Genomic DNA, 25,433 nt, shown 5'->3' with positions numbered 1-25,433 from the left:
ACATAAATAAGTAAATGATATAACCCCCTTCTCCTTGCTTTGGGAGCCGTTGCCATGGTGGAAAGCGGTCGTGAGAAAACTTTAAAATTCCTGTCCCAGGAGGCGCGTTCCTCACGCAGGAGGGAGTCCGCGCTCTGGCACGGGGGCTTCCACCCGTGCCGGCCATTAGGAGTCTGAAGCCTTGAAAGTGATTTCCGAGAGCCTGGTATCGACTTCCCGAGGCCTCGCGGGAGCCGTGCACGGCAAAATGAGAGCTGTGCCCGCGGGCCGTGCTGATTGGTCAGTTGATCTGTCGCACCTCCAGAATGCCTTAGCATTCTATTGTACAAGCATTCTTCAGGAAACAAAAACGTCATTGTCTTTTTCTGACAATTCTGTGCAAGTTTGCATGGCAGGTCTGTGGCACTAATGTACACTTTATGTGCAGTAGACAATTTCAAAACATTCACGTCGCATTTTCAAGTGCATCCTTCAAATCAGTAAAGAAAGAAGCACACTTGATAAATGTGCGCTATTCAACGATTAGACACGCATTATATTTACTTCCAAACATAATGTTACATTATTTTTAGAAGTGGTGGACATTGTTTAAAAAAAAAAACAGACCCCGTTTAACCAGGGAATCACTAAGTCTCTGCTGAGGGCACCAGACGATCGACACCAATCACACCCTGTGATCGATCATTTCTTGGTCTACCAGGAGGGGGTAGTACTAGAGGATCTGGAACACCGGTGGGTGAACTCTGCGTCATTTAGTCAAACATAATTACATGGAAATTCAGGAAAATTATGTGTAATCATGAAAAACGCAAATCTGGAATTTTTCGCTATATGTTATTAAAACGTGCATCCTCGTGTCTATTTTACAAATAGTAACACAAAACAGAAGTGTGACAAACGACAGCCACTGGCATTCTTTTTTTGCATAAAACTCGTGCTCAGCATACAGGGCATGCAGTGGTTGAGGTAATCCCACAATTTACATGTGATAGAGAGCAGACATGAATTTAGGGACAAAAGCAGCAATCATAGGGCAGAGTCTAAACATATTAAAAAGATCTTGTTTCATGACAAGTGGAACGTCGGGATGCTACACATTATTAACGGACTTCCCTTCCCAACCCCACCCAACCAGTCGCCTTGATAAGCGCGCCAGTTGCCCCACTCCTCGTCCCATTTCTTGTGCCAGCCCCTACACTGGTTGATCACTTGTTCTGCCCATTGACACAATCCATGCCAGATTCCGAGTCCTCAATTCGGGGAGTGGCCACTGCACCCCAAGCTCTCATTATGTTGCCCTTGGCCACTATTGCCATCGCAACCAGCCAGATCTATTGGTACCCGGGCCAAGTCCCTTCTCCCGTAACGCTTCCGGTGTCCCTCTCTCAGGCCTCTCGCCGAGCCATTAGTGGGTCTGGGGCATTATTCATTATTTTCCTGTACGTCATGGAGATAGCCTTGTCTGCCAATGGGGCCATTATTAGCACCATAATAATCGCTGTCACCACCATTAACATTAGCCCAACAATAACACTACCACAAATACTATCATTACCATCACTTTTACCACCACCATTTTCCCACCACCACTTCCCTTACCCCCACCACTGCAATTACCCCCACTGCAACTGCTACCACTATTGTGTGTGCACTTTGAGTAATAAAACAGGCGTTGGCAAAGGCAGTAGGTCAAGCTTTATATTGAAAATTCTAGCCAGACTTATTTGTTTTGCCAATGATGGTGATAAATAGAGAAAAAAGCCTTTTTCATAGGCATATCCTCGTCACTTGTTCACTGTTTTTGACGTTGTTATATTAGTTCTCAGGAATTTTAGGCGTTCAGCCATAGGACACTGTTAATAAAGCACTTACCATCAGTCCCGGCTGGCAATACGGTGGGGTGGGGGTCGTGCAGGGAGGGGGAAAGGGTGGGAGGTTAATTTAATCCCCCCAAATTTTTTTAAAACGTACCTTCTCCTCCGGTCCCGAACTCCCGCTTTGCGTCTCCTGCTCTCTCTGCTCACAGGAAGCAGAAGCAGGCAGCCTCCCTCTCCTCCCCTAAGCCAATCACAATGCTGCAATGGTAGCGTTTTGATTGGCTAGGACGCCATCCTTACAGGTGTCTATGCGGAAGCCGTTTTCTTCATGCAGGTTGCGCAGCAGCCTACATGGAGAAAATTGAGATTGCTATGATTTGTTTGGACGGCCCTGGGGCCGACCAAACAGGCAGCACCCATAACATTGGACTAGCCACTCCTCCCCGACCTGCCCACCCCCAACCAGGCATACCCTTCTTCTGCTTTCTCGCAGTGTGAGAAGCAGAAATGTAAAATTGTATTTATACCATTTTACGTTTCTGCTTCTCACACTGCGAGAAAGCAGTGGGGCGACGCCCCGACGCCCACATGGAGGAGCCGCCTCTGCACACCATGCATTATTTAAGTATAACTAATGCTTATTAGATTTATTTGTGGTGAGTATCCATCACCAAAACTATCTTCTCGGGAAACAAGTACCATCTAAAAATAAAAGCTATTAAATCAAAGTAGTAACAAAAATCTCTTGTAACATTTTTGTGCTTTTATTCTGGGTTTTTTCGTCCTTGTTAGAATGTTTGCACTGACATTGCTCAGGCAGTAAAATCATTTTGAAACTTCACAAAAAATGTCAGACGGACCATTGTCAGATTTTCCACAAAGCTAAAAAAAATCCCCACTATACACGTTTGCCATAACACATTGCAAAATACCATGCACCAAGGGAAACTTTGTTGTTTGGAGAAGCATTGGCACCTGCTTTTAAGTTCACATATTAAAATTAATGAGTTTCTGTAAGGCCCAAAGGGAATGAGATAATTCATATTTTTTTATGACAATTTAATATTAGTCAAGTATTGTTTCTTCTCCACATGGAGGGATTTTTAACCAATAATTATTAAATCACGATATTCCTGAGGCCATATTCATATTGTCCATCCCTCTCTTAAAATGATTTGTGTAATTGCTGATATTTGCGGTAAGAAGAAAGGGTATTTAATGTACTGCCAAATCTTCTAACAGGGAATGAACATTCATTGTTATGCAACTGTAACTCGCAGAAAAAGCAGACTTCAATGTACCTCTAGTTTGCAACTTAGTTTGGCAAGTTTTCAATTTAATCCAGGTGTTGCAAGATAAACTGTAACAAAATGTCCCCCAGGGAAATGCATTAAGCCAACTCAGAACAGAAAGAGGAAAACAAGGGAACTCATCAGGATTAATGGACCAAACATATTTTTATTTCTTTTTTTTATAGTGAAGTAAACCTGAAGGGGTCGGTATTAAATTTAAGTAAGGAAATTGTACCACTTCAAGTGCCGTCCTGTGACACCTCGTATATAATATTTATCATAATGTAGACTGCGTTAAGCAGTGCAGCTCCACACTTCAGAAAACCTGCTGCACTAAAGTTCTAAAAAAGAACAGAATGGTCCAGTGGACACCGCTGAGTCAGTGGAGACTTTTCTAAAGGGGGACACTACAAGCCTTCAACACAGCATCACAGAAAGAGGCCGGTGCCTTCTGGAGGGTGTTCGCTTTGCAGTTTGAGGATATTACTCTGCTATACTTGGAGGGGAACCCCAGCATAATCTCTTTAGATTTGTATTTAGCAAAAGCACAAGGGAATAACATGTTTGCAAAGGATGCAATGTACCACAAAGATACTGATAAACCACTTGAAAATTGACTATTGGTAGTAAATTGACAGATCTCCTGCTGCAATGTGTTTGAGCACGATGTCTTAAGGCGTGTAAATGTAGACTGGGAGGAAAGTCAACCTGAAAGGTGTTGAAGCAGTATCAACTTATAGTTTTAAGATTGTTGTTTTATTCAAACTGAAACTAGCCTGCCATTTAAAGAGAGGGAATGGGAAAAGGGTGAGAAGAAATCGATGTAAAAAAGGAAATGAAATATTTACCATGCCTGCCTCACTGCTACACTAAGCATGTCATTTTCCTCCTGCCTTGTTGAGGTTTAGAACGCACTCTGAAGGTGTTATGGTGCAGCCCTGCACCTGCTATACAATTAGTGCATGAAATCCCTCTGGACGTTTACCTAGTGGTTCCTCTACTACCAGAAGGATTAGCTAGAGGTGTCTAAGGAAACCGACCTGTGAGGGCACGCAAAGCCACTGTCCAGGTTGTGTGACTAGTGCAAACCGAGGAAGATTGGATGCACGAAAGGGTTCAGGGCCTACATGATTTGGGATACATTGGGTTGTTAATTTTTCCTTTCTTCTGTATCTCCTAAAGCAGGTGGCTGAGAGATTGCTAGTGCAGGGGAGGTACTACATTTGGAGCAATGCACAAAGTAGATTTTTTTCCTGTGAATCTCCTCTGCCTACTCCAGGGGCAATAGTGTTTGGAATGTATTCGTAAATGTGAAGGAGTCACTCAGAAAAATATAACAAAGCATTTGTGGAATTGTGAAATGGGGACTATGAGTTGCACTTGGGAGTTAGACCCAAGGATGGATAGGGAGGCGCGTTGTACTGTGCTTTTGATGTGTGTCTTAGCTATTGTCATTTTAATAGAAACTTTGAAAGGAAACGTGTTTAAAACTCCCATCGAATCCTGCTTTCTTTTTTAAACTTTTAGTGTTGGGGTAGATTTACAGCTCATCGTCAAGTCGTCCTCTTTGATCCAGAGGCATTCTTACAGGCTGTGGCCAACGAAAAGTACTTAAGCTTTCATCCTTTCTCATTGACGTCGTGGGCACCTCTGTTTTAGTGACCCCTCGTCAAAACTATTCAGAGCTCAACAGGTTTAAAACCGGGTTCTCCAAAGTCGGCCCTAGAGAGCCAGATCCGTGCCAGATTGTTAAGATAACTACATTTATCTAAATGGGGATATACCAAAAATCTGGCATGGATGCTTTATGCAACACAGGTTCTCGGTTTGAAAGAGCTGAAAGGAAATGCGCATGTCACTTGGGGATATTATTTGAGAGGTTTAATGCTAGTTCAGCTGCAGTCCTAACTAAGCTTTTTATAGACCCCAGAAACACAAAATGGCTGAATTTGCATACTAGAACACGGAGTACTAAGACGTGCTTGCTGTTTCAGCTGGAGGGTTTTATGCACTGCAGATTTACCAGTGGCGGACTTTAACAGCACCCAAGTTGAAGCTAACTCTCGAAGTCCTGCGTATTGAATGCGGATGCTGTGTACTGCCAGGAGGCTGCGGGGACCAGCACGAGCTCTCTCCTGCTTCTCCCCTTCACATGACAACTCTTTCTGTTGGCTCCTTGAAAGAAGGCCCCTCTGCCCTGGGGCCACCATTCTCTATATATGACATGTACTTATGCGGCAGCCTGCCACTCTGAGGGGTGCAGTTCTCCTCGCCCCATATTATATGAAGACTCCATGCTACCTTCAGTAACCCATGACTGTCACTATTAACAGTATATCTGCAGCACTGATGTGTAAAATGGGGTGGGGACATGTCTTCTGCTTCCCTAGTCTTAGAGTGATCTTTTTTATAAAATGATGTGCACATTTTAGGTTACCCTAATCCAAAACACTGCACACAACATGCAACCCTGGAAATGTACTTTATGTTGTCTGACAGAATCACTTGTGCGCATTGGCTGTCGTGAAAATAAACGCTGTCTCTGTGGCCCTTCAGCATCTTGCGGATCTTCATGTCGCCAGTGGTCACACACTCCTGGCTCCAGCACCTCTCCTGATCTAAACATCTGGGTCAGTCTTGGGCCCCACTCTTGCCTGAAGTTGCTCCTCACCCACTCTTCATGCAGAATTACAAATGATAGTTGCTGAGTGTCAGCAACGCAACAATCTCCTCAGCAACTATTCATATTAGAAAATCTCCCCTTCCCCAAATGGGGCTACACATTTTGAGTATTTACAAACGCACAGTTCTAATTAACAGTGCAAAACGAGCCCACAAAAAGCAGACCAAGGACTGTGCACACAGTGCGCTGATGCCTGTGCTAAAACCTTTAACGAGATCCTCATACTTGGTCAAACCCCGGAATAGTCACATTAACTCACTCCACCTGATAATTCATCCCACAATCAAGCCATGTTCTCTGATTTCCCATTCCGGGAAAGATTTGCGACTCAGAATAAGAGCAGGGGCTAGCAGAGGCATGGGCCATGAATTGTCCCGATCATGACACGGGGTCATGTACACCTATGTCTTTGGACTAGACAAAACTTGCAACTGAACGGATGTCTGCTTTGGCCATCCAGATCACTTAACACATTCTTTTATAGGATGTATGACGGTACAACGCGTCCCTTTAAGAAGCAGTTTTAACAACGCAAGTCGTTACAACGACTTGCGTTGGGTTGGCGCTGATAGTGAATAGTTTAATTTACTATTCCAACACCAGTCCCCTTGGATAGTAGGGAAGGTGTTGGATAGTAAATTAAACTATCCCCTATCCTAGAGCGCCCTCCAGCGAAAGTCGTTGTAACGACTTTCGTTGTTAAAACTGCATCGTAACGGTACCACGTTGTAGCGGTTCCGTTGTAAAGGATGTTTCCCTCTTTTATAGTACCTCTAACTTTATGGTCACAAGCAAAGAGGATCTACACTATCTTGGTCACTTTTAAACTTTTGTGAAACTTACTTTTAAGACAGAGGGATACATTTGAGACATGTGCCGAAAGAATATAGATCTTTATGGCAGGGTCTGCACCTTCAATTCACAAAAAGTTGCGGAACAATTTCACATATTGCCACCTTCTCAGCTAGCATGATCCTATTAGAAGTAGACCTTTGCTTTGCCATTCTCTCGTTTAGCTGTCATTGTTTACGACCATTAGACTAGTAACCAGATAGACAAATATGAAAAATGGATGTTGGATACTCCAAAAATAGCAAAAGGGTGAAATGAGCAGTAACTCCTGCTACTCATACTGTGACTAGGAAGATAAGGGATTGCCTCACTGCTTGCTTTATCATTTGGAAGGACCGCCATAGGAGTGTGCGGGCGGTGTCAGGAAAGATAGAGCGAACATATTCATACCAATTAGTGAGTTAGCTTACCTACTGACAAAGAGACATTAAATGTAGAACTATGTCACTGTATTGTAAAGAAAGAAAAATTATATTGAGAAGAGTGCTTCTGACACTGAAGTTGTTCCCCTACCCTGAGAACTCCCAAGAATATGTCACTTTACACAGTAGTGGTGAGCTCTGATGACAGCAAATGCACGTAAGCTGGTGGTTCTTGACTCGGTTGTTAAGTCTGTGAATCCGACTTTGAAAATGGGAAATTCTTGTCAACCTACGTCACCATAGATCATATGGCTACATTTAACAATATGACATGTAGCTCTTGGTTAGAGATCCCTTAGAATTCAAGGCCGCTGGTACTTATTGTGGCTTTTCATCCAAAAAAGAGTGAAGATGAATGTAGTCAACAAAACTTGTAAGTGACCAAAACTCTATTGGACTGAACTTAAAGTGCCCAATATGTTTACGCGAAAGCAAACAATACTGCCCATTTCTCCCGTTACATCTAATATTAGTGATGTAAAAACCTGTTGCCATCCCACTTATGGGCTATTCATCAGTTGTAGGCAGGGTAATTACCAACAATCTGTTTTATGCAGATTTCAAAGGGCCTCATTATGAGGCTCTGAATGGGAAAGCTCTTCCGTCCTTGCAAATTTAGACAGATTAGTCAATTGTTTTCAATGCTGTCAGTGCTGATGAAAACAAGGTTCATTGGAAACTTCCCCATCATCTGGAGTCGCATCTCCTGGTAATAGCGTTAACGCGAGGAACTGATGGTGCGTTGATGTTTTGTGGATGTGTTAATGACAGTCCTGTTTGTGGCATCGGCTTCATAATTATGCATTTATTGTCTTAGCACGTAAAAGGCAGATGCAGCTGTCATACCAAGACACACGTGATATGAGTACTTTCTGTTAAATCTTAAGAGTCTGAAAACTTTTTCTTCTGTTCCTTGCAGATGAGGGGCCATACACCAAATCAGCCAATCAGATGAAGACCACTGATGGAGCCCTGGCGGTTAGAAGACAGAGCATTGCAGGTATGGCTGGTCGGTTGGTCAAAAGTATGGTAGTGTGGTTTCACCCGCAGGAGAGGCGATGATGCGTACCATTTTCTCCCAATGACGATATGTCTGAGTTTTGCCAGGGACAAGTGTCTTTGTAAAAATATACACTTATTGTTGCTTATTTTGAAGCGTTTTGATAAATGTGCAATTAATGCACAATGACATGCCCAAGCAAGGAAGTTGGTGGGGTCAACAATATGACATTTTATAAGTGATAAATTGGATGCTGACACATTTAGCTCTCAAGAAAATTCATTACCTAGGACCCACGGACAAGTGAGTTTGGAAAATAAAATTGACTGTATTTAAGTAGATTCATAACATTGGAGCACCCGAATATTGGGAATGCTGGTGCTGCTAACACAGGGGAAGGTGTTCACACACAAAGCTCCGTCTCGCCCTGCTGGCTACCAGCTCTGCTGAGGGAAACAATTTCACACCTTCTTCACACATGTAAAGCCAGTTACACTCTGTTTTAATTCAACCGTAGGCCTCACTGGGCCTGCTGGACTTTCAATAGTAAAGAAAGGCTTCTTTGGAGGAAAGGTCCAAGGCCGAAGTTGGTGTGAAGTAAGATATGTTACTGTTGAGCTCCTTCTGAAGCCATTGGTTTTGGCTCCTGACTATTGGGGTGGGACAGCGCTGGAATTCATAGCCACCTAGATCACTTTACCACTGTGGTATATCTGCCATTTTCTGTTGCTCAAAGGTTGTACCTTCGGACTTTTTTTGATTCTTCGAATCCTCAAGTGGGCTACGGTTCTGCTAAACCCGTTTACAGAGCAGCAAAAACTTTGGGCGGAACCTGTTTTCCTTGACTACCTAGGGTGCGCCTCATTCGGCAAGCCTCAGCACCTTGTTGGGGTCTTCTAGAAGGGGAACAAAAAGACTATATCTCACTCCTCTGCAATTATTAGGAGAGCTCCTCTTGGTCGCTCATCAGCCCTTGGGTCTCAGGAAAACAGATTTCTAGGCACCAGGTATCTCTTCATCCAGGACCCCTGCAGAACCCTGCCCACAGTATGTATCTGGGCTTTCTTGGAGTCAAATTTCCTTCTGGTTATTATCCCTGGAGCAGGCAAACAGGCCAACCACTTAACCACTGGATAGCAGTTCCAGTGCCTGAGTATCAGCAGGAGTCTGTGAGTGTTCTTTTTCCAGCAGGGTCTTCTTCGTCAGATGAAGTCTTCCCAGATACAGGAATGTTCTGGGAGATTTTGGTGATTTTGGTGAAGTGCTCGTCTTATCCTGTTTACTAGACAGTAATTGGGGATATTTTTTCCCACACATTCCTGTCTACTTTCTCATTCTGTGCCCACCTCATTTTGCTTTACGTCCTCTTAGATTTACTGTACAAATTCCAGGAAACCTAAATATGACTAACCACTTCTTCCATGAAAAGGGGCTCTAGCTCTTTCTCTGAACCAGTTTCCCATTTAAACCAGGTCTGTCACATCACAATGTCATGGTGAATGAGTGCTGTTCTCTATTGTTATTGGAGCTATAAAGTCTAGGAGGGTCCTCTGGACGAATGGGAGCAGATCTTGTCAGCCCCACTTGGCACCTGTAAGTCAAAGGAAGTAGTTTGGAGGTTGTCCTTTGTTCTGCCAGCTGTTCCTGTCCCCCTCCCAGATGGCGAATTTTTGTTATGTGGCCAGCGGTTGACAACATCCCTGCCTTCCTAGGGCCAGAGGCCAGACTCTTGTCCTCTGAAGAGCAGGGCCATTAAGTCCAGCCAAGAGTGTGTATTTAGCCTCTGATGTAAGGTGAGTGGCAAAAGTAATTCTAAGCCACCTTTGGGCCTAGGCGCCACTAAGTACAATTATATTATGTTTCTTGAAATAAAGGTATCAAAAATCTACTTTTGCAACAAAAGTTCTTGTTTAAATAAGACTGATCGGAAAATAACTTTGAATCATTTTCCTGCCATTTTCACAAGTGAAGATATGAATTAAAGATTTGTATTATAACCAGGCCTTTTCATGATGAGTCTTCCTGAACCTACACAATGACAATAACATCTGGGAATGTAGTCATTACAAGTACAAACGTTTTCAAATATGTAATGTACCTTTTTTTAGGTCTTAACTAAGACAATGCATATGCTGTCGCTTGCCAAACATTGGACTTAAACGTCACCCATTGCTTAATACTGGCTGGTTTCATTGCCACTGTAATTTGCTTCTCATTTGTTAGTGTGGAGCGGTTTTCCTTCTACATATTATGTTTGTGTCCTCCTGTTCCCCCCCACACGGAGAATGGACACATTACTTATGTCCTTCCACTGCTCCCTTTTGAGGCACTACTTTTTTCTTTGTGTATAAGTACTAAAATAGAGCGCATGTGTCTTCCAATTTCAGAAGTCTCCCTCGTGTACTCTTTCCCGTCTGCTGCACTCGTGTAGCTCTTGTCTTGGCCTTGTGCTTCTCCACCCATGTGTGCTTATCCCCCACATTTGCATTGCTTTTTCACCCATGTAATTCTCTCCCACAGTTCCATATTGCACTTTCTCTTTCGTTTGCTCCCCGACCCACATATGCCCTCCATATTCCACCTCTTAACCCCCAGTTCCACTTTTCAGACTTTTAGCCACCAATTTCCTTCCCCTCCCATCCACTTCCTCAGTGTTCCTTCCAGTACAACCACGCCCCCTATATTTCTTCCCCCTCCCTTACCCTTCTGTGTTGCTTCCCACAACTCAGACCCCCGTGATGTGTTGTTACCCCTGTGTTGCTTCTCCCACCCTGCCTATTTAAAAAAAAACATTATTTACTGCTCCAATTCAGATCGATGAACAAAATGAAAAAAGCTTGTGTCATTTTGTAGACGTGTGCATGCTTCATGAGTGCATCCACAAAATGACTGACAGTCGCATCAAAGGTTTTTTTTTTTTGCCATGCTGCTCAGCATCAGAAATGCTCTGCAGCATGGCTAGAACCATTGACAAAACCTATAGGTCTCAAATGTGAGACTCATTGTCTTTGCCAGTGCTTGCACTTATATATTAAGAACCTGATCCTTTGGGCTGATACTGAGTATTTCAGGGGTTAACTGCAGCCCAGCCAGAGTACAGTGGTGATTTTGACGGCCATATATCTGCTATACATGCAGGCGGGTTAAATACACACTGCAGCCACCTGTGACATTTTACTTACGTGCCACTGATGGAATTTTTGCATCATCTACTATGGCCTAATGGTAAATAGACTAATTGAGAGAGACTGATTTTATGGCTGAGCCTTTCACTCTGTCCCGCATTCACAAGCTGTAGCATCCTTACTGTTTTTATGTTTGCTATGCAAGGATATTTAATATTGATGGGTCCCATTGCTCCTTCCCAAGAAGCTTCAGAACAACTGTGTTATCATTTGATGCACAAAATGTGCAATTTACTGAATGTGCAACCCTCAAAGTTCACATTGCTCAAATTTGAAGCCTCAAAATAAATCGGCAGTTCCAATCTTTCGGTCATAGAGCGAGCTCGTGCTACACTGGTAATGGAAGCTTCAGTGAGAACGAAAAAATTACTTTTATCTGGAGTGCCCGACTCAGATATAACCGCCCGCCTTCCGTTATATTGTTTATTGTGCTGTGGAAGTGCAGCACAAATCACACAGTTTATATTATTAAATGGGAAAGAAAATGGTAAAAATCAATTTGAAAATTGGAATCTATAAATTAAAATAGACAGAAGTAACTGTGTCTGCCTCCTCCCTGCTGAAGGAGCTGTCAGTCCTGACATGCAGACAGTTGGTGGTGAACACAAAGCATGGTAAGGGGGAGTACTAAGCTCTGTATGAGTGATCCATTTGTGATTATTAAAGGTCCGAAGCAGGGAATTTCTTCAGGGTATGAAAACTGATATAACCTGACATTGGCTTGAAAAAGTACGTGAGCGAGTTCTGTTCAGGGAAAAGCCCGCCATCCTTGTGAGAGGAAGATCAACATGCGGGCTCGCACTTTCTCTGAAAGTGGCGTAAGGGCTAGCGAAGTGGACCTCGAAGTTGAGGGACCGGGTTCGAGTCTCGGCAGGGACGCTCAACATCCTGTGATTCTGGGCAAATCACTTAATCTCCCCTTGCCTAACAAAAATGAATGTGTCAGTCTGTAATGCAGCTGGTGCCCATGTAAAGCGCTCTAAAACCTTCATGTCGAGTTCGCACTATATAAAACTGCAAAAAATATATATATCCTTGCGTCCAATTATTTTATCTAAGCAAGGATTGAAGGCTACCGAATAGATGCAACTTTTCCAATGAGACTGGTTGCTTCAGGTGGATGCCTTATTCAAATTGCTTGGGTGATTGGTCATCTGGCCACATGCCACAACACTGTAGCGCAAGGGTGAAATGTTTGGTGGAATATCTGGAAATGATTAAATAATCAACTAGCCTTTTCTCGGATGAGTGGAAAACCAAGCTGTAGTGCCACTCACGGTTATCACAGTCATGAGATTGTGTCTGAAGCCAATACCTTTTGTTTGCATGGAAACAGATGGCAGAAGAGGCATGTTGGTCCACAGGATAGGTAGGCTTGTCTTTACAGTGAGGTCTTTGACTGTCGCCGTAGAGGTGCGGACAAATGAATGTGTTAACCAAGTGACAGTTAATGAAGAGTTGGGCCACCTCTTTTTGTGGGTGGGTAAACTCAACAGTGAATGACTCAGAGTTGGTGCCACCTCAAATCACCTAACAATGCAAACAGCTGCAATGCATACAACGCATACATTCACAACGTGGTATGTTACATCGCGTTCGTTACAACGCAAGTTGTTACAACGACATGCGCTGGAGGGCTCTGGACTTAGGAATAGTATGATTTACTATTCCAACTCCAGCCTACTTAATAGTAGGGAAGGTGTTGGAATAGTATATCATACTATTCCTTAGCTTAGAGCGCCATCCAGCGCAACTTGTTGTAATGTCCGAGATGTAAACATACTGCGATGTAACGACCGCATTGTAAAGGTCGTTCTCCCTTAGGTACTTCATATCCTGCAAGGAAGTCTTCACTGCACTGTATTTGTGTGTGAAGGAACATTGACTGCTGCTGGCCCTGAGGTACCTCTTTTGTGTGACTCTTGGGAAGTTTTTCATTACCACCAGCTCTGCTAGACATGTTCTGTGTGGTTTGCGAACATGTGTGATGAGCTTTCCTCTATACAAACACCCCAAATTTCGGCTTTGTCAAGTCTTGTTAAAAATGACCTCCCTTGGGAGGGATCCTTCCTGCACAGGGTGAGCCTTGCTCAATATGGGGCGAGTATTGAAACATTGTCACACATTCTGTTAGCTACCAGTCCAGCTCTGAAAGTACTCCTGCATCTTAGGATCCCAGGAGAATGGGTCTTACCCTCTAGAATAATACAGGCGTCGCGAGGATTCTATTCCAGTTTCCCTGTGTTGCATCACCTTGGCGGAGGTATGAACAGGAAGATTCTACCAACACCTGGGTGGTGGGAAGGGTAAGAATGCCTGAAAATTGCAGAACATTGGTTCAGACCATGCTCTTGGTGTGCAGTTGATGTTGACGCTCTAGAGCTGTCGGTCACAGTTCCTGGGAGGAAGCAGGGATGTACCTCAAGCCCTTGCGCACAGACAGGCCAAACCTCCCAGGGGGCTGCACTTTCAATGCAATGCTATGAGTATCTGGGAGATCTGGGAGTCTCAGGTGGCACTCTCCACATTGTATAAAGGGGCGAGGTGTCCCATCAGTTTTTAGTTCACCACTGATGGGGAGGTAAAGCATCTGTAGTCATCTACGATAGTTCCAAATCAAGCATCAGAGAGGTGATGAAATACTTGAGCACCTCAGCGCGTAACAGCATCACTGTTGTAAATTCGGCTCAAAAGAGTTCTGTTCCTACATGTTCCAAGGAAACAAAGAGGCGCGGAGACTGGCTCAATGGCGTTCAGACAAAGGTTCTTACTTGGAGACAGACAAATTACCAGGCTGAGGTTGTGGTAAATGAGTTTGTTGCTATGTAGGCGAAGGTTAACAGCTCGTGGCCTCCTGAAACTGAAATTTACAATATCTACCTCAGTGAATTCATTCTTTCCAGCAGCCAAGCATACAATTTTGTTTCACATGGGGATTGTCTCTGATAGGGAGGCTAGATTGATTAAAAAGGGGATGATTTATGGAGCAAGAATAGATTGAACAAAACAAGGACATCAACTCATCAGTATTTAGGCGGTGTCTGCCTGTGACACCTGTGTGCTCACATGCGATGCAAGCTAGTGATAGGGAAAATGAATGGCTGCCTGAAAATACAACCTGTGACACAGGCGCCAGATCTTGCTCAGACTGAGGAGACATTCGAAAAAGTTAACTTTGTCAGGAAATGTTGGAGACATGTCAAATGCATGCACCTTTTTGTTTTTCAGTATTTTTATTGGCCTCAGGTTATATTGTCAGTCAAGCAATGTATAGACAGTACACGTTGGTAATCTACAGACTGGATAGTACATAGGCACAGTCTCTTCATTTGGTAGGGCTTTTCTTTAGTAACTCAGTCAAAGAGTTTCGCATCAAAGTCACATAATACCAATAGAAACGAGCAATATTACATTACCAAGACCAGGGACTCCAATCGGAAGTCGCCAGTATATAAACAGTAACAGGCGACACTTCCTATGACCTCACTCCTATAGCACGTCGAATATGACAAGAACTAAAACTTCGATTCCATGTTACAAAGCAAATATTTTAGTTTCTTTGTTTTTGGTGTATGAACCTGATCATATAAAAACAAAGTATGTGTTCGAGGGGTTAGCAATATTTTCTTGGGGGGGGGGGATGAATATCAAATGCACAAATATTCAGTTTATATAAGAATCTCACAGGTTCGGAAATCAGTAATATATTTCGCAGGGCAACTGAGGTGGGTGTAGAGAAAGGACTAATTAAAAGGCTTCATTACATTTTTTGTCAACAGTTTGCTTAGAATGCTCAACCAGAAATTGGCGGAAATATGAATGCTTCTGGGGAAGACAGAAATGTCAATACATTCGTCATCGTGGTCTGATGCATATTATTTTCTTAAACTAGAAGGGCTGATTGATGGGAAAGCCAGGACTTTTTCACTTACTGAAAGCATGAAGAGCCCAAGAAGGAAAAAATACTTTTCGAGCTAGAGAATGAGGTATCTCCGCAGCAAACAGTGCATGTATTTAGAGCTAATCATGGGATCCAAGACATCTCACACGGTAGCAGAGAGCCTGTTTATTCAGAGGGACGGCTCCACTTTGAAGCTAGCTACGGGGGAGAGTGGGTTTGCTCACAGGAGGAGTTTGTTTTGGAAATGAAGGGGAACCTGATGGACACTGCCTTCCAGGATGCATCAATGATGCGGGCCAATAGGAGGCCAGGACACACAAAGGGACATCTCAGATCAGTCATCTAGCTTGGGATAGAGAAGGTGCTCGACAACTGCACAGCCAGGCAGGGCCAGCGGGACCGCCTAAAGGTGGCTCAGAGACTGTTCTTTTGCACTCGTGCAGAAGAAGCGGGTGATGGAGTAACACAGGCCCCTGCAGCCCCCGTGGTGCGGGGGGCCCTCACCCGCCAGGGGGCCCCGTCAGCACCGCACTTCTGCTGGGGAGCTCTAGATTGAGTCCGGAGGGGGCCCCTTCACGTACCCTACAGTGGGGCCCCCTCAAGGTTCGTTACGCCACTGCCACGCTTAAGCCAAGTCACACAGAGGATAGTGGGCATTAAAAGGAGAAACCCCTCGGTGGTAAAGCAAGCACTGGCTCATTGCAGCATGTGCACCAGGCGGAGTCGGCACTCCAGGGTAGGCTGAGGTGCACTGGACTGTTAATAGTCATTCCTCTTCTGTCTCTCGTTAAGGGTGGGAATGATTTGTAGACATTGTGAAGTCAGCCATGCTGGATTACGTGACTCGTTGGGAGAAGAAGTAGCATAGCATTGTAGGTGGAGTCCGAGCCTTGAGGGAACAGGCATCACAGGGTCGGATTGGTAAGGTGGGCACTCGGGCAATGGCCGAGGGGCTGATATCCGAGTTCCAGCTGTGGGCTGCTTTTTTCGGCAGCCATGGGGATGGATTTGGGCGGTGTCTGTGTTAGGATGCTGCCAGCGGCCCAGTGGGTGCCTGAGTGGCCTTTCTGGAGCCAGATGGGCGTCCACTACCTCCCTTTTATCAACCGGCAGAGGTATCACTCCATTTGTTCTTGCTGGACTGGCCCATCAATGTATGCATAGTGAGCAACGGCTGGGGGGCCTGAGCAGAAGTGGCCTCACGTGTTTTTAGGTGTGTTTCACCAGTGTGAACTAATCTGTGCATTTAAATAAAAATCTAAATAAAGTTAAGAAAACATGCCTCTGTCAGAGACCCACCCCCTTCTTTTTTATAAAACTTTGCCGAAGCAGTGTTTTGCGGAGAGGCAATATGCAAATGTGGGCCACTTTTTTCTTTGCAAGCCCAGCTGATTTTTAATCCCAATCCAACCCTGCATCATACTGCTTCAGCCATCCAGAGCGGCATCACAGTACCACACAGGTCTTCAGCGTGGTGTATCTGTTTTAAGCTTATAGTCCCAGTCTCTGGCGTTTGGGCAGCAGCCCGCTGCCAATCAGTGTAATTGCACTGGTCAACTGTTTGGTGCAAGCCATTTGGTGGTGCTCTCTTTGCATGATTTTTCCCGCTGTGAGGAAGTAGAGGTTTTTACATTAAAGTTGTTGTGCTTGCAGCATGCAATGGGGTTACCATGACGTCATGCTACCACCTATGTGTTTTTTCCAGGTGACAAAGTGTGTGCAGAATCTTTGTCTATGTAGATCAGACCGCTCCCTTGTGAAGAATGCCGTAGTAGTCGTACGAGATGGGTGTTACCCCCATGGTTCTTCTGTTGCAACATTCATCCTCCATTTTCTGGCGAAGCTAATTCACTCTCCGTTCACCTCTATCATTATGTACCATTTTTGTGATGCCTGGTAATATACTCTATATAGTGCTTGCAGTAGGCACCATATGAATAAAATGAAGATGTCGAAACTGTGTCACACACAAAGGTGTCTGTGATAATCTTCGAGGAAATACATAAAGGAGTTCCCAACAGTGCCCGTGATCATCCATTAACCACTCCTTACTCCGCCACTTTGACGTTCAGAATCATTCTTTGTGTGAAAATTGGTCCCAAATACTGGAAGGAGGTCTGTGGATCATTATTGGAGGCCCAGAAGGAAATTCCTTATGTATAACCCCAGTAAATGGATATACTGTCCCAAATCGAGCCCACCAGTATGGAGGCCAGAGGAGTACCGCCTTCAGACGAGCCCTCTGGGTCCCTCTGCCTCCTCTGTTAGGGAGCACCAGGGGTGTCTCCTTGGGGAGCACCAGATTCATTGTCCAGGAGTTCCTCATAAGAGGAGAAACCATATGCATAACCACAGAATCAAAATACAGGGTAACTGGAGGAGAGAAGCGGGAAATCGCGGGATGGAACACTGGAGCAAAACAGCTTCCATCTTAGAAGTGCTTTTAAGTTCATCTGTAAATAAAAGGCCATTGGCCACCTTCAGCTGCAGGGGATAACCCCACGGATAACAAGCATTTGCAATGCAATAGGTCTCGCATTTGCGAAAGTTTGAGCTATTGGCATTATAAATGATAATGCCTTTTATGTATGTTTTAAAAACCAACACATAACTTAAAAGCATTGTCATTAACAATGTCAAAAGCTCAAACTCTTGCCATCACGAGACCTATTGCATTGCAAATGCTTGTTTAACGACTGATCAAATATGGAAATTGACACTCAAATCAGTAAACAAAAAAATAAGTTTTCGTGTGAAACTACCAATTAAAAAAAGCGGAGGGGGCGGGCACTGTTGTTGGTTGGAGGAATGATGGAGCGAGTGGAGGGGTGGGGTAGAAGGTAAAAAGAAGCACAAAGCAGAAGAGGGAGAGGACACCTCAGAAGCACAAGCGCAAACGAGTGAAACACGAGGGGTGAAAATGCGCAGAGCAGTGCAGGGGAGAAGCAAAGGGGTGAGAGACAGTAACAGAGAGAGAGGGGGAAAAAAAGCACAAACAAGGGAAACGGGTGGAAAACACGTTCAGTCTCATCGAGTATGCAAGTGAAAGGAAAATTAGAAATAAAGCGTATGGGTACCCGTGAAAGACTATGTACAACAAGGAGAAACACGAGAGACGTCCTGCGGCCGTCAAAGGGAAAGTACGGCCGGCGGAGGGCATTGCTGTGGGGAGGGGGGAGGAGAAATGCGACACGGCGGGCAGGGGAGGGGCGGAGCGGGGAGAGCGGAATGAGGGTGTGAAGCGGCAGGGGCCTTTGAAGTGAAGCTAAGCTTCACTTCAAAGGTGTGGGAGGAGTGCTGCTGGTGATTGACTGGCGATTTGATGATGTGCACGCGCAGTTTAGGTCAATGCGCATGCGCATTGACCTAAAAGCACACGGGCACAGCATCAAATCGCCAGTGGAATCGCCAGTTAGGTGAACTCTCGATAAGCCCCTATATATCTCGCTCCCGCTCAATGCGCATGCGCATTGAGATAGGTCGCTCGACCTAAAAAGGGACCGACTGGGAAATGTAAAAGTTTTATACATTTAACCAGGAGCAGCAAGGAACACTGTAAGCGTCGTAAATGTCGTACACTAGGACAATTTTTCATTTTGCTACATAGAACAATAGATGAATTGAGTGGAATGACCAGTGCGGTTATAAATGATATTTGTTAGAAAAAACTTTTTTTTAAAAGCTCCAACATGAAGAGCAGACATAAATCTAAATATTGTACAGTGGGAAGTATAAATTGTAGACCAGCATAATGGACAGATGCTTCATAACGAGGTATATTGATACATGTACAATGCCTTCAAGTTTCAAAAGTTGAGTGCTTTTTACAAATGGTGTAGTTAGGCTGGCATTGATATCTAGTGAGAGAGCTCTCCAGTGTGTGTGGATCCAAGGGAGTGGAAAGGCATGAATCTGGAGAGTGCATTGGTATTTTCAGGGTTTAAGGAGGTGCTGATTGGCTGTTATTGGCTGAGTGGATGGAGCTAGATACAATGTCAGAGAGGTTACCTGGTAAACGTTTTAGAAGATTAAGATTGAATGTCTGTAAAGGGCCCTATTCTTAGAGCAAAGCCTGGTAGCTTGATGATGATTGCATGAAGTATGGATGTTTTTTTGGAGGTTGTCCAGTACCCAAGTGGAAAAGTTTCAGGCTTTCCCAAGGAGGTGTGTGATATGGAAGGTCCTCTAAAGTACTCTTGCAAAAGTCGAATTTAATGATAGCCAATGAGTAAATCAGTGATTTGACTGTACGCGAAGGGGTACGAAGATGGAATTGGCTCATATTTACTATTGGATATCTAGCTACCACGGTCGAGGCGGTGATGAGTGACTCCAGTTGCATAGAAACGGTGCAAAGAATGCTCAGATGTCTTGTCATGAGGACAGTGTGTTCCGAGTGCTCCTTCTGCATGATAGCAGAGAATGTGAGGATCAAAGATTTCTAAAGCCAAAAAGTGATGTATTTTGGAATTTTAGCATTCTTGTCTTTGCAGTTGTCACCGTGAAGACCGCTATTGGCACAAGGATTCTCTACATCTTCTTTACAACAGAGGTGTCTAAGACTATTGAAAGGGCACATAGATGAAAACAAGAGGGGACTCTGTTCGTCACCCAGTGGCAACATTCTGTTTGTAATTTAATCCAAAACCTAATAATTTGTAGATGGTCAGAGGCCTACTGCCTGTGCAATATAGAGAAGTGTGGTTCAATGGTTAGAGCGGCAGACCCTGATGCAGTAGTCTGGCCGGGACCAGGGTTCAATTCCCGCCTCGGCGGGTCTCGGGCTCAATTTCCTCGGACCTGATAATTCTCGCCTCTGTGCCTATTCTAATCATGAGTCCCACTCTGCACCTCTGGGCAATAGCTTGCTTAATCTCTACAACGGCCCCAACAACACTGAGGATGCCTGACTTCACCTTGGGGGTGCCCAGAAGTGGGCTCCTCACAGGGAAAGGCCAGGAAGGGTTCCTCGGCGGTATTCGTACAAGCGCCGAGTTGCCTACGGGTAGTCGTGCGCTATACAAGTGCGTAATCATTTCATTTCATCATTTCATTTCAATATGATGATGAGGCAAAGCATACTTAAGGTTGCCAAGTGCTACTCATTTGGCACTGGCTCTTATCTGGAGTCCGTCTGCCATATTTCAATCTGGTTTAGCCCTTCCGGGTATTTTTACGTGGGACTATATTAGAGGATGTTTTGCATGATCAACCTTGCCCATGATTAAGGTGCCCTCTGTAGCAGCCTCATTCACTGGCAGTGTTGGAAAGGCTTCCCTTGAGTTGAGATGAAGCCTCCTTCCATAATGGCACCTACCTGTTAAGATGTCTACAGCTCTTCCCAGGTATACAATCAAGTTTTGGTGATGTTGTAAAGGTAACTGAGTGGTTTGAGTTAGTGGGTGGGGTGAGTAAGTGGAGTATGTGGCAAGGCGGGACCCTCAAAAAGAACTTGTTTTTTAGAGCTGTAAGTTTAACCCTGGCTTTTTTGTCTCCTCTACTCTGCACTTGTCTTTAGTATTAATTGTGATGAGTTTTTCTTTGAGGCACTTCTTAATTACAGAAGGGAACTCATGCGTTTATATGACCCCCCCTTCTGGAATATCATGGGCACACATTTTGCGCCAGTACAAGGTCAATAGGATGTTCCCTAATTTGGGGGGAGCCATGGTCCCATTGCAAAGTGAGGAACACTGTTAATGCTTCACTTGCTCCATTCTTCCGATGCGTCACAGGGCAAAAAGGCTCACTGGAGACGCACTGACTGTGCCCCACCTAGATAGTGGGACTCAATGGCGTCTTTTAAGAAGGGGGTTCCGGTCCACAATGAAATGCAGAGTGGTGGTGGCAAACCAGCCATCTACCTTTCCCCAGTGCAGGTATGAGTTTGTGTCCACACTCAATACATCTAATTTTTAGGTCTGGCCTGCGTTGCAGCGCATGCGCTGCTCTCCTTGGCGAGATCTATTGTCTTTGGTTTTGTGTTGGGCTTCTTTGGAAGTGGGGTTGATGTCCGCCCTGTCTCCCTTAGGCCCCGCCCACCCATCATCTGTTGCTCACGAGTCGTCATGCAGCGTTGTGTCCCTCCCACCTCCCAAACAGCATCAAGCAGCGATCGCTTTATTTATTTATTTATTACGGAGCCTGTATGCTTGCATATAGAAACACCCCTCCCACCTCCCAAACAGCATCAAGCATCGATCGCTTTATGTATGTATTACGGCACCCGTATGCTTGCATACAGAAACACCCCTCCCACCTCCTAAACCGCATCAAGCAGTTATCGGGATGGACTAATTCTTCCAGCAATAGGCAGGGGTTCTCAGAAGGGGTGAAAAAATAGCAAAGCCTCATTTACAAGCAAATGGTCTTTTAAAGACCTGTGAAGTATTCGGGTGCGGCTGTGTGTGTGTCCGGGAAGCTGTCTCAGCCTGGGTTGACACACACGACGGGGGGAGGGGGTTCGGGGGTGCGCGCTTGTTCCAAATTATTATCGTACTTCTTCCTCTCTCTTTGACCTATCTTGAGTTTTGGTAGCGAGAGCAGGGTCATCCTAATTTTTTATCCCCCATCATTCCCCTAACTTAAGAGTGATTTCTAGTTATAACGGCGAGTCTGTGCAGGATGCATTAACAAGAATGCTTTGCGCATGCTATGTCAACGCTATTGCAAACCTTCCGCAGACATTTCCCGGGAAGATTACATAATACAGTGCAGAGGGACAGACTAGGAAAACGCAGCATAAGGAAACAGGGGCAGACGCAGGGCACCGGCCGATTCACCAAAACAACTTCAACCAAATGAATGATTTAGATGAGGAAGAAAGGAAAGGATCATACACACACCCCTATTCCTCAGACTGAGGAGAGGAGCATCGGTGCGGTGCGTCTCCTGCTGACATGAAAAGATATTGCTTTCCCACTCCTGACTGTGCTCCAACTCCACGATTCCGATTCCAACATTTTGGTTGCTTGGAGTCGCGTTTGGCACACTGTATTTCGCTCCCGCCCGTTTCCCCTGGCGTAAAAGTCAGTCATGCCACACGCTAGTCTCATTTCCATAAAATGTAATCTAAAAGGTCCCTCGAGCTCCCCAGATGGAGATGCGTTCAAGATCACACCGGTGGCAGTGGTTGAGCTGGAAGTGAACGTCCTCCTGTTTGTCTCTCAGATACTTTTGAAAAGCAAAGGGTGATGCGAAGGCTCTCAAAGGCAGCCCAGCAGTTTGGGAAGAGGCTCAAAAATGTACTGCACAGACTCTGAGCTTTATGTATTTGAAAAGTTTTATATAGCGCTGGCTAGACCCGGATGTATCCGAGCGCTTTACATGAGGACGATCATTGTTTCAGAGCATAGTTACATAGTTACAAGTTACACAGTTTTAGAGCATAGTCACAAGTTGCTGGAGCATAGTTGCATGCGTTAAAAACATATATGTAAGGGAAAAAGAAGGCAAGGGGAGAGATTCAGGGGAGAGGGGATAGGAGCAGGGGAGGTAGACAAAGAATGAAAGAGGGAAATAGGTGGGGGAGGGTGAAAGAAACACAACCGGGAGACAAGGAAAAACAGTGTCCAACATCCTGTGTGCTGTGATCCCAGTGGATATGGTGTCATTCCCACACCTCTGCTGTGTGTGGCTCCCTTGACGCTGTGACTCTCTCAGAGGGGTCTCTGGGACTCCAGGGATTAAATGCTGTATCCCTCCCCGACATGGGGAGAAGGAGTAAAGGACACATGGTTGCAATAGTTACAGTTGCAAAAGTCCAATACAGAAGAAAAAAGTCACCCGTAGAGGAAAGAGGAAAGGCAGGGAGGGGGGAAAGTCATTGAGATCCCCGCGTAGTGGGTGTCAGTCACGGGGACGTTGCAACACTGATTAAGATATCTCAATTTTTTGGGCCTGAAATTAGTGTTTGGATAAAACATGGTAATTCATCACCTTTCACAAACCAGCATTTGCAATGCAATAGGTCTCGCAATTGCTAGATTTTGAGTTATTGACAATTTAAATATCAATGCCTTTTATTTATGTGTTTAAAAAACCTGCAATTATAAAAGGCATTGTCATTTACAATACCAATATATCAAAGTGTCTAAAATGCGAGACCTATTGCATTGCAAATGCTTGTTTTATAATGTGACTCACCGTCCTAGTCTGTGCTTAGGCATACCCAAAGATTTCGACCATACACCAAATTAATATAATGTAATATAGACCCAGTTATTAATGGATGTTGATTGGACACAATCCACATTAGAGTTATTTTTCAGACAATAAGAGCAGAGACAGAGTTCTCTCTACCATACTATTGATAGTGCCCCATGAATTGAGATGTGTTTGTGCCTGTTTTCTTTGCACCCTAGGGACCTTTGGTACTACAGAAAGGGTCACAGACACTTGTATGTCCCCTCCTGTTATATGGATCGCACTGGTGCAGCTTCTCTGTTATCCTGTGCCATCTTAAGGCGGTGGCATTCCTTCATTTGTTTGTGTGGCTACATGCAAGTGAGGGATAACCTTTGCCGCTGCGTCTGTGCCATATTGCCATATTACAGAAGCGGGCGTAGAGGCATTCAGATTGTCGGGACCTACACTAATTGTGTACTACATAGGAAGTCGTTCAGTGTCCGTGCACTACCTGATGGTGTCCCTTGGGATAGTCCCAAGAGCCCTCCTGCACACTGCACCCGTCTGCGTGAAATCCTTGTACCCTCATCAAAGTGCCGCCGGACCCTCGCATTGAAAAATGGACCAAACATCTTTCAGTGCTGCGCTATATCACCTTTTGTACCCAACCTGCACTTACAAAACCCTTCGTGGTCCAACATTTTTGTTTTTAATTCTTCATTTACCAACCATGGATTTATACCAATTCGCAATCTTAATATCTCCTGTCTGTTCCAATGGTTTGGTAAAATATCCAGGTAAGGGAACCAATTTTCGTTTGACCATGACTTCATCATAAACTGTACAGATTTTTTCTTAACCAGATATTCCATGTCTGTTCTTCTAGAGACTTCTTGACCAGGAGTCTTCAGCTCGCTTTTAGTACATTCTGCTTGTAAGGATTCATGGCCAATTTCAACCTTTATATTCTCACAGGCCTGCAAGATTTTCTTCCTATTCACTTTTGCCCAATTTAGGTTGCTAGATTGGGCCTCTTTTCTGCACCATTGGGATACTTTGTGGCCTTTCTCGGTGTCCAAGCGTTTCCAAAATCTAATTAAAGCTATTTGTGATTGAACCCCCCCAAGCTGTTGTTCCTAGCTCGGTTCTTATTGCTTGGATCATCGATGAGCATGGCAAAGTCAACAGGGTTTTCAGGAATTTTCCCTCCTCCAAGTCCCAGTCACTTTTACTGCTTAAATAAAGGACTTCTGCTCCATACAGTACTTGTGAGGGTATCATTGCGCTGAACGCCTTTAACTGTGAGACATATCTCCGTAATCACGGTTAAATATTTTCAGACCACTGATCGATATAAAGGCTTTTGCTTTCTGAGCTTCGAGATGCGCATGCCACTTTAGAGACCTATCGAACAACATCCCTAGGTAACGATATCCATTCACTGTTTCCAGTTTCAGGTCCCCTAAGCACCAATTAAACTTAATATCTTTTTCCCCAAAACATCACATTTTGTCTTTTCCAGGTTTACAGTTAAAAATTTCCTTTCACAGTATTGTCTAAAAGCATTTAGCTTTCTTTGGAGGCCCAGTTCAGTCTGGTCTAAGATTATCTAGTCATCTGCGTACAGTAGACAGGACACTTTTTTACCATCCATTCTTTGGCTTGCACTTCTTTCGACTTCAAGGGAAGCTGGTAAGTCTGATAGAAATATGGAGAATAACAGAGGGGCCAATCCGCAGCCCTGTCTAAGGCCATTTTCAATTGGTATTTTTGGCGTCAGTGACCCTGTATGAAATGTGGTTCACTATCCCAGGTCATACTTGGCACTCTTAATGAGGGTGCAGACAGGTACTGTGTGACATTTTACATAATACAGCCCCTGGTTTTCTTGGGGCCAAGTGGTGCTCTACCCACCCACTGAATGAGGCACTAATTTGTGAACACAAATCTGATATCACCTAGACTGGCGATGATTTTTTTAAGCTCTCTGTAGTTTTTTCCTGGAGGAGTTTAATTTGCTCTGCCTGTGCAGTACATTATGAGAAAACGAGAAGCAGAGCGTAGTTGAAATACATACATTTTCTGGTGTTTGCATAATGAGCTTTGTAGCTATTTCAGCTCGTTTGATCTTTCATGGGCCCTGTCAAATGCCTG

At 44.5% G+C, this 25,433-nt stretch overlaps 1 protein-coding gene across 8 annotated transcripts in view; it reads left to right on the top strand.

Annotated features, from left to right (window-relative positions):
* GRIP1 (glutamate receptor interacting protein 1) overlaps window positions 1–25,433 on the top strand; it is an 819,646-nt gene that overhangs the window by 335,291 nt on the left and 458,922 nt on the right. For all 8 annotated transcript variants that reach the window (XM_078676427.1, XM_078676419.1, XM_078676408.1 and 5 more), the window contains exon 2: window positions 7,986–8,066. In XM_078676427.1, the coding sequence (XP_078532553.1) occupies window positions 7,986–8,066 (81 nt within the window). The remainder of the gene's footprint in view (window positions 1–7,985; window positions 8,067–25,433) is intronic.

Source organism: Lissotriton helveticus, chromosome 1_1 (assembly GCF_964261635.1).
Source record: "Lissotriton helveticus chromosome 1_1, aLisHel1.1, whole genome shotgun sequence".
Classification (NCBI taxonomy): Eukaryota; Metazoa; Chordata; class Amphibia; order Caudata; family Salamandridae; genus Lissotriton; species Lissotriton helveticus.
The sequence above is the reverse complement of the archived record's forward strand: the minus strand, read 5'-3'. Positions and strand labels throughout refer to the sequence as shown.